The sequence below is a fragment of the Limulus polyphemus genome, unplaced genomic scaffold (assembly GCF_000517525.1).
Source record: "Limulus polyphemus unplaced genomic scaffold, Limulus_polyphemus-2.1.2 Scaffold88, whole genome shotgun sequence".
Lineage (NCBI taxonomy): Eukaryota > Metazoa > Arthropoda > Merostomata > Xiphosura > Limulidae > Limulus > Limulus polyphemus.
The window spans coordinates 957,875-968,167 of NW_013665698.1; the positions used below are offsets into that span (position 1 = coordinate 957,875).

At 30.7% G+C, this 10,293-nt stretch overlaps 1 protein-coding gene across 2 annotated transcripts in view; it reads left to right on the forward strand.

The window, feature by feature from the left end:
* The window catches only part of LOC106468459 (glycerol kinase-like), a 61,407-nt gene extending 52,795 nt beyond the window's left edge, over positions 1–8,612 (forward strand). Inside the window, exons 17-19 of one of the 2 annotated variants that reach the window (XM_022397390.1) lie at positions 3,067–3,102; positions 6,988–7,068; positions 7,418–8,612. In XM_022397390.1, coding sequence (XP_022253098.1) covers positions 3,067–3,102; positions 6,988–7,068; positions 7,418–7,518 — 218 coding nt within the window. In that variant the 3' untranslated portion in view covers positions 7,519–8,612. The remainder of the gene's footprint in view (positions 1–3,066; positions 3,103–6,987; positions 7,069–7,417) is intronic. The other variant, XM_013928889.2, reaches the window with a different exon arrangement.
* Positions 8,613–10,293: the final 1,681 nt, after the last annotated feature.

Below are 10,293 nucleotides of genomic sequence, written 5' to 3' on the forward strand. Positions count from 1 at the left end.
AATTCTCAAATTAATCCAATTTTACTTTTAAGAAAAAGTCGGAAGGATTGAAAAACTAAAATGAGAAAAACAGTACTGTCCTGACGAAGGTCAGAGATCAAAAAAGTAGGGCTAGTCTTATTTTAATGGGATGGTGAATCAATCTGTAGAAGTCGATAACTTTTAGTCAATATTTGATTTTCACATCTTAATAAAAAGTCAAATTCTAGTTTAATTTGTTGGAAATTCTCTATTTTGCAAGTTATCTTGTTGAAAAATCATTGGTACTAGGTTCTGCCATTTGATTTTCACATCTTAATAAAAAGTCAAATTCTAGTTTAATTTGTTGGAAATCCTCTATTTTGCAAGTTATCTTGTTGAAAAATCCATGGAGATTGTAGACAAGGCCCTCACATTATGTTCCACATAAACTTAATCCAGCTCTGAGTGCATTAGGTATGTTGTGGTATTTGAATAATAGAGATGATAATTTTTAGACGAGTCCTTAGGATTGTGTAAAGAAGCTAGTGTTATTGTGATGGATTTAGGAATATGTGTGTGAATGTTTAAAGTACTGTGAACATAAATTTGAAAGTTTATATCAGTTTGAGGAAGTGTGTGTCAATAATGGAGATTGTTGTATTGTAAGAAAATGTAGGTATAAAATTATCAAATTGTTGGAACAAAGCAGCCATTCCACTATCACTATAGTCTATATTTTGTAAGCTTTTCCCATATTGCAGTCTTGCAATGATACTATATATATATATCTTTATATATGCAGATTTATTTTAATAATCTTAGATATCTTTAGTTAGGTACAATTTCTAACCATTGAATTAACATATAATGGAAAATGGATTTTTTAAGACTTGATTATACAAGGACATTAATGAACACTAAGTTAGTCTGTGGTGTCAAAAATAGAACACTGAAGGTTTTCTGCATACTTTGTTACAAATCGTTTTCAGTTAAAAACCTTGAGCTCTTCTAGTTAAAACAGCACAGGCTGAATGTTCACACAGAAAATATCAAGATTTGTGTTGGCTAGTCTCAACCAACCCTATTCAGTTGTATAAATAATAGCAAAGAGAAATTCTGCAACCAGAATATACTATCATGAGCTGGTTCCTTGGTCTATATATCACAAACTCGTGACTCTAGACAAATTATTCATTCCCAAGCAAAGAGCAGAAATACTGTAGCCAATTAATGTTGCAAGCAAGGAATTTTCATTTGCTTCCTGTGATTATGCTCATCAGCTTTACTGAAGGATGGTCAGGTGCTCCATTGCCAAAAATGCTAGAATGGGGAGTCAATAAAGGTGTTGTATATCATCTCAGGTAGCCTAAGATCCCACCTGCTAAAGAAACTAGTGGATGACCCAAAGAAAAGTACTGCAAGATACATCAGATTGTATGATAAAACCACCACTGATTAAGATGTGAAGCAACTAGATGTGTTTATTAAATATTGCTAAGAAACATATCGCCAGGTTATCAGGGGATACCTGGAAGCCTTTAATTTTGGTCATACCAAAGGAAAGCATGTATTAGAAAAATAATCATCCAAAGGAAGAAAATATCTGTCCTTCTGAGACTTTTTTATAAATGTATCAAGTGATTGGCCAAATTTAAACAAAACCATTTGTAATGAGATCAGTGATGCCCTGAAGGAAGAAAGCTTTGAAGGTCTCTCTTTTATCTTTTGCAACCTTCATATATCTTACTCTACTAAAGTGTAAATTTAATGTTTACAAAATGTTTAAATTTTGTAATTGTTTGAATTCAAAACATGATAAATCTGGTTGAGGTTTTATGACAAGTTAACCGTAAGTGTTAATTTCTGAAGCAAGATTCAGTTAAGAAAGCTACAGTTTCATAGGACAGTTTTATTGTATCTTTCATTAAGTGTTAATTTCTGAAGCAAGATTCAGTTAAGAAATGTTGAGATCTTGTTGTATTTCAGCACAACAAATATCATCATTGTATTTATTATTTTGGTCACATAGATAGATGGCCACTCTATTGCTCTATTATAGTAAGATTTTTTACACTTATCACATAATATGTTAATAACTTTATTTAGTGTTTCTTTATTAAATCAATTTAATACTAATTTTTACATTAATATTTCAACATTAATAAACAACTTGGCACTAATTGTATGAGGTTGAACATCTTATTGCATATAAAGGCTCAGGTAAAGTCTGAAAATTGTTAGTTACAGTAGACCCTATGAGAAAACTTAATGTGTGCTGATTGGAAGTTATACCAGCTTAGATAACTTGGTTGGGCTTTTATATTAGTATAATTTGTCTACTGTACTACTAATTAACTTAATAATTTAGGACTTTACTACTACAATGGGGGCTGGAATGCCAACATCAAGAGGTAACTTTATTTTACTTACCCCCAATGGTAAAATCTTATTTCCTTTTTCTTTACTAAATTATATATTTTTTTTATGATTTTGTTTTCTTCAACATGTGAGACTGGCTAACAGAAGTTAGACAGTTTATCCCCACTGCAATGTGGGTCCTACTTTCGCATTCACCTCCAAAGCTAAGGGCACATTTTATATCCCACATTATAGCCTGTATCCTGGTAATCCTTTTAATTTATTCAGCATCTTCCAATTCATTTTTAGTTTGGGCCTGTTTAGTTCATTAAAATGTCATTCATCACAGGTTTTGCTGTTTTTAATGCAGTCCTTTCTTTTAATGCTAATTTTTGCTTGACTGTTTAAGTACTACTTTTCTATACATATGTATAAGAGCAGATAACTTTTTATCATATTATACTAATATACAGTATTTAAATTGGGTAATACTTGCTCAATTTTTGAACAAAGTAAGATTAGCCTGAATATTTTAGATTTTTGAAAATCATAGCTTCATGCCAAAATCAGATTTTTCTCTAAAACGAATTTTGAAAACTTACTACCTAAATGACCTTTTGAGATCAATTAAAAATATTTTTCATATGATAATATTTGCATGATTCTGATGACATAATATAAATCTTTGGTTATTACAAAAGATTGTTTATGGAAGTTTAACTTTCTTCAACCCTTGTGCTGCTCTAGGAATAATGGACTATTGTCCTATAACAGGAATATGTCGTAAGTACAAACCCATTTATAATTAATGTGTCGGTTATCAGTGGATAATCTGTTAGTGATCGTAGAAGAATATGTGTTTCCTAACTTGATAGATTAGCATGTACAGTAGATTAGTTAAAACTCAAATAAATTGACTGGGTGTCGATGATCATTGTTTGCATTTTTTGTGTTTAAGATTTTGGATGAAGAAGTGTACAGTTATACAGCTAACCATTTTCTTGTAGTGTATAGCCCTTGAAGATTTATTAGACAAATAACATGTTGACATTACTGAGAAGTTTTGAGGGTGACTGTCCCCTTTATTTGCATGTTAAATCAACAACATGGATAAAAAATAGTTTTCTATAAAATGTACACTATTTTCTTATTAAGAACTATGTGCCATAAAATAGTTTTTTCTAAGCCACTTCTTCATAGATTCCAAATGCATGACATTAGAAAAAAATACAATTGTTCATTTTTTGTTACTGCATCTCTACTAGAAATAGTGACTGGCTTCTTTCTTTTTTACTCTTTCTGGCAGATTGCAGTTATCATTATTTTATTTGTCAAAGTGATTATAACTTGTGTCAATGTTTAGTAGTCAGTGACATCTCTTTGTAACTTCTGTGTATTGATTATTGCAAATATTTTGAAAATATGTGTGGTTAAATTAAAGTTAATGTGCTTTAATCAATATATAGCACAGATTATAAACCAATGCATTTTTAATCAATTTAAAAAGACACTTTTCTTTATTGTTATAAATATTTTAGCATCTTAGATATGTTAGCCATAATAAACTAAGAATATGAAACACACAAATTGCTTATGATTATTTCATAAACTGGAGATCAGTTTTTATTGTTTCAGTTGTACTTTTCTTCATAGAATATAGATTATTTGTATAGATATTAGGTATTATATTTTTTATCCTTTAAAAATGTTAAAACACATGGAGAGCAAAAACAACTCTACCCATGATACTTTTGTAAAGCCTGTAAAACTTTCAAGATTTTGTGCATTGTATGCATTTTTATTATTATTATTATTATTAAAAATTGCTTTGTAGTAAATGTTATTTCAATATATTCAAAAGCAAAGCCGTGAAGCAGATTATAAGTTTCATTGTTGTTGTTTTTTGCTACCTTTAAGCATGCTTAAGAAAATAAATTGCTATAATACTTAACTGCATTTGGAACTAGGTACACTGTATAGTAATTAATAAGTGTTGTGGAAGCTTGAAAGAGAGTTGCAACTATAGACCATATATCTGTGAATAAGACTTAACTGAGCATGTTAAAATTTCAAAACTTTTTCTGTTTATCCTAAAATCTGAAATAATTGAACAAATAAGTATATGAGAACGTGTGAAATTTATCAGAGAGTTTTTCTGTTGGGCCATCCTTAAGAAGGCTTAAGTTAGTGAATCTCTTTATTAATTGGACATTTATAAGAGAAAAATCTTCATCATCTTCTTAGTACCTGTTATCTACATATCTTTCAAATATGATGCTTAAGTGCAATTCATCCAACAATATAAAGTGTATTTATACAACCAATCAGGGCTTTAGTGTGCTGGAATACACCAGAGTGCTGCTCTGGCTCCTGAACTTAGAGCCGAGTCCTAATAAGTGAAAAACTAAAAATATGTATATCAAAAAAGTTACTCATTTGTCACCTAAAGTTAAGTGTCTTTCATCACTAAACTCTTAGTGTCACGGAACGCTTGCTGTTTGTGATCACCCTTCACCCGTGTCCACTGGTAGAGCTCTCTCAGGCTGCCCAAAACACAATCTTTCACTTTTCCTTAGAAGCTGGAGCCAAGCATTATGTGACTGCACCAGCTAAAGAGAAGATGTCAGAGCATTGAAATGATGAATTTTTTTTTTTTGTCATATGTGGCTATTAAGACACATAAATATGTTATCAAAACTTAATAAAATATGTTTTACAATCATACTTTGTATTTAAAATATACACATTTTTAAAAAGCTTATTATTTGTATAATGTATAACTAAGGTGTTGATTTTTTGTTACTCTTATTGGCAAGACAGGAAGTGTGTAAAGCATTATGAAAGTCAAAGTTTTTAATAATGTGGTGTAGTTAGAATATGGTAAATTTATAAGATATGCATTTTAAAAATTAGTATTAATGATAGTGATTTTTAACTGGTATCCAGTTGTTATTTCTTGCTGCTTAATTTAAAGAAAGTTGAGTTGCATTTGTTCTCTCAGTAATATATGCATATTTAATTTAGTGCTAATACGAGAAATGGATTCACAAAAATGAAGATTAGATTTTGACTATGAGATCTTTAATGGTCATCACACACCTAACAACTTTTGAAAGTGCTCTGGCACTATAAGATTTAGCACTACCCCACTACAACCAAACATAGTTAGAAAAAAAGTCAAATAACACAATATGCTTTATAGTTTGTGAAAAGAAATTTATTTTAAAAATATAACAGTGGGTTTAAGGATACTTATTAAAGGTTGTTTTAGAGCATTAAGTAAATATGTCTGCCATAATATTTTTTTTACGTTATTCTCTGATATAAATTTATGCTCCTGACTGAATTATCGTAGTAGTTTTTTCTGTTCATGCCATGTCTCTGTAGTTTCAGATTTATTATGAGATACATGCACATTTATAAAAATAACTAGTATTTTTATATTTTATCGTTTTTGAGGAACAAGAAATTAAATCCTTATTTTCCTGCCCCCTAGTGGCATAGCGGTATGTCTGTGGACTTACAACGCTAGAAACCGGGTTTTGTTAACTGTGGTGGGCAGAGCACAGAAAACCCATTGTATATCTTTGTGCTTAACTTCAAACAACACCTTATTTTCCTACTTGTAAATGGATCATGAAATGTCTGAGAATTGTCAGATTTTAAGGAAGATTAGAAACTGTTTGATAGGTGCTCAAAGTATATTCTCAACAAATCAACAAGGAAGTAATTTGTTCTTACTATGAAAAAAACAGCCATTGTACAGCTGATTATGTTGGATAACAAATCCATGTGTGTAAAACATTTTTGTTTAATGTTATATACATATGGAAATTTAGATGTGAAAGAACTGTTACAAGTAGTATGGGTTAGAGATGTAACCAAACAAATCCATAGCATAAAAATTAAAGCAGTTGAGAAAAGAGGAAATATGTGATATTTCAAGGTTTATTGCACTCACTAAAAATTGAAGATATTAGTAATTGTAAAGAGATTAGCTAAGAGATACTACACTAAGTGATGATCATTTATTCAGGAAAGTGTATTAGGTAAAAATATCAATGTAATAAGTCTCTTACAAATGGTATCTTTAATTAGGAAACTTCTCCCTATTCTTGTATTGAAATAATAGTTTTTCTTTGAGGACAAATGTGATGACAAGAATTTAGAGAAACGAAATAATAATTAACATATACAGGTATAATAGATGAGCATTTTATTCGAAAGGTAAAAATATTATTGTACACAGAGCTGGACCATTATTGAATAAATGTTTATCAACTAGACATCTTTAGGTAAGATTATCTATAACAGTGGTTCTCAAATTTTTACTCCTCATGAACAAAAGACAATCTTATGAATGCCCAGTACTCAAAAAGGTCTGTCCAGAGAAAGCTAATTCTATAGTGTATTAAAAATCATACTGACTTATATAAGTATGTAACTTAATGAAATTTTCAAATAACTGATTTCATTTAATGAAACATAGATTTTTTTTCTCCTAACTATAATATAAAAACTGTGCTGTTGTGGGCTCCCTTTAGAATAGTTATGGATCTGTAGGGGCCCATGGACCATTGAGAATCATGGCTCTGTAGTAAAGTGATGTACTGGTTACATTTCAAATTATATATGATAGTAAGCCATTCAATTCTTACATTAATGCAGAACGTGAGGAGAGATATCAAAGATGGAAAGAAGCTGTTAAACGAAGTATGGGATGGGCAAGTGTTGAAATAAAGGCTAATGGTGAGATACTCCTTTTTAATATTGTATTCTTTATATTTGAAAGTGGTTTAATAGAACTAAAGAAATAATTATTCATTCTGAGTTTTGAAATATTTAAAATAAGTAGCTTTTCTTTGGCTTGAAAGACTTAATTGGTAGGTAAAATAAAAATCAATTACATTCTAATTAGATGCCCTACCTGAAGAGCATACAAGCAATTTTCAAAAAGTAGTATTTTTTCTGTATATTCTTCTAGCATGTTTTCCATTTATAAACTCAGTTAAATATCTAAACCACTAGTGTTAAGTGTGACTAATTTTTTAACATTTGAAGTACCAAGTGAATCATAATTCGTTTTTATTTCATTCAGGTTTCCGAAACAGATTACTGGGAAGTTTACCAGGTGGTCTTTACTGTTTCACTTCATTTGCCTTACTATTGTTGGCCCGTCTCCTTAAAGGAACAACATGAAGAATGATAAGACTTTACTTTCCAAAAGCAGTTTTACAACTATGTAGCACCATTTATCATTGAAAAATTTGTTGATAACTTTTGATAAAAGTGATTGCCAAAACATAAACACAGGTGTATCTTTTGGTGAATCAAAAGTCATATAATGAAATCCAGTTGTGTGAAAATACTTAAAATATATATATCAAAGACAAAAAAGTTAGCAGTTTGAGGGAGTAAATATTTAAATAAAACTTGTTGCTGCCATTGTTTTAGCAATAAAAATTATCAATAATATAACATGACAAATGCTAGAGAAGAACTGTAGTATATTAATTAATATCTCTGAATATTAATGCTAATGGCATTCTAGAAAATATGATACTGTAATAATTGTACGAGTTGTTGGAACATGTTTGAAAGTTCTTAGGAAACTTTAGAAAGTTGTGTTGTTGAAGATGTGCATAATATTATTCCAACTTCAGAGGTTGTATAAGGGTACTCCAAAATTAACTTCATTTTCCATGCAACCTTCTTTATATTCACTAAAATATTGTAAAAAGAGTACAATTGTCATTGTTCAGAAACAAGAGTTCAAAAACTGTATCTGTTGAGATTGTTTAAAGTTTGTATACTTTAGAAACAAGAGCTCAAAACACTGTGATTCAATTGAGATTGTTTTGTTTACTGTAGGAACAGGAGTTCAAAAGCACTGTGTAATTCAATTGAGATTAGTTGGGTATGGATTCTCTCTCTCTGGTACTTATTCTTGTATATGTAGTTCTCATTGATAACCAACCCTCTGCAGTCTAAGTATCATTTCTTGTTTAATATAATTCAAAGATCAGTCATTAAAGAAAAGAAATATGAAAAAGTGTGAAATTATTTTTGGATAATTCTGTTAAATTATCTAGAATGGTGCTTTATTAAACAAAACTTGATTTTTTTTTCTTGAATGTAAAGTGTTTTTTCTAGGTAGCTTAGAAAAACCTGAATGTATAGGTTTTGAACATGCAATATGGTATATATTAATGTGATATAAACAGTATGCAACTACATGATTTTTAATACTATTTTTTGTTTTTTATAGAAAATAAAAATCTGATTGAACTGTTTATTCCATTTTAGCAAATAGATGTTTTAAATACATAATTAAATAATGTGGAAATACTTGTCTGTCAACATTAAAACATAATTAATTGAAACAAGTTTAATTTACTGTCATCATCCATAATAAGTAGGCCTGGCATGGCCAGGTGGTTAGGGATCTTGACTCGCAATCTGCGGGTTGCGGGTTTGAATCCCCGTCCCATCAAACATGCTCACCCTTTCAGCCATGGAGGCATTTTAATGTGACAGTCAATCCAACTATTCATTGGTAAAAGAGTAGCCCAAGAGTTGGCAGTGGGTGGTGATGACTAGCTGCCTTCCCTCTAGTCTTTCACTGGTAAATTAGGGATGGCTAGTGCAGATAGCCCTCGTGTAGCTTTGTGCAAAATTCAAAACAAACCAAGTAATTCACACATAGATAATAAATTAGTTTATAAATAACATGAAATATATATATATATATATGTTTAGTATATTCTCTCTTTGTCTAATATTTATCAGTATTAAACAGTTATCTTCCTTTAAACAATGTTGCTTGTGAAACAAAATCTGCAAGCAGACTTGTTTATTAGAATCCAAATGTTTTTTTGGAGCAAGTCTTCCTCAAGAGCAAGAAAAACTGATGTGAAAACCTAACTAAGAAGATTAAAAACATCTTAATGTGATAATATTATCAGGCTTGTAGGTAATAGGAAAAAGTTGTGATATTACCTATGGTTTGGCAGGTATGTAGGTGGTGTAGCATGTAGTGATGTTATCCATGGTTTGGCAGGCTTGTAGATGGTGTAACATGTAGTGATGTTGTGCATGGATTAGCAGGATTGTAGGTGGTGTAACATGTAGTGATGTTATCCATGGATTGGCAGGATTGTCGGTGGTGTAACATGTAGTGATGTTATCCATGGATTGGCAGGATTGTCGGTGGTGTAACATGTAGTGATGTTATCCATGGATTGGCAGGATTGTAGGTGGTGAAACATGTAGGTGATGTTATCCGTGGATTGGCAGGATTGTAGGTGGTGTAACTTGTAGTGATGTTATCCATGAATTGGCAGGCTTGTAGGTGGTGTAACTTGTAGTGATGTTATCCATGAATTGGCAGGCTTGTAGGTGGCGTAACTTGTAGTGATGTTATCCTTGGATTGGCAGGCTTGTAGGTGGTGTAACTTATAGTGATGCGATCCTGTGATCAGTTCATGTTAATGTACACAAGTTTATAGCTGATGGAGCAACTAGGGATTTGTCCTTTAGATCAGTACTTATATAGGTTTGTAAATGATGAAATAACAAGCAGTATGAATCTTGGATCATTTTATTTACATCTGAGTCTGAAGATCTCAGAACAAATAGTGATATGGTCCTTTGATTAAAACTTACAATATATTTACATTTGTCAGTAGTTTAATAGCTCTTCAAATCAGAAGCTTGTTGAATTATGTATCTGCCATGTATTTTGAATTATATTTGTTGTTCCTGACATTCTAGTCTGTGTTATTTTAGTTAGACACAAATACTCAAGCTTTTCAGTTACTCTATTATTAAGCCTATTTTATCAGATTGTTTCTCAGAATTATCTCTGATTTTTACAGAAGCAAATCTAAAGTGAGAGTTGTAACTGTGGAAATCATACACAAAAAGAACGAAAAATATTCTTATTTGTAATTGTGTGAATATCTCTGGGAATTT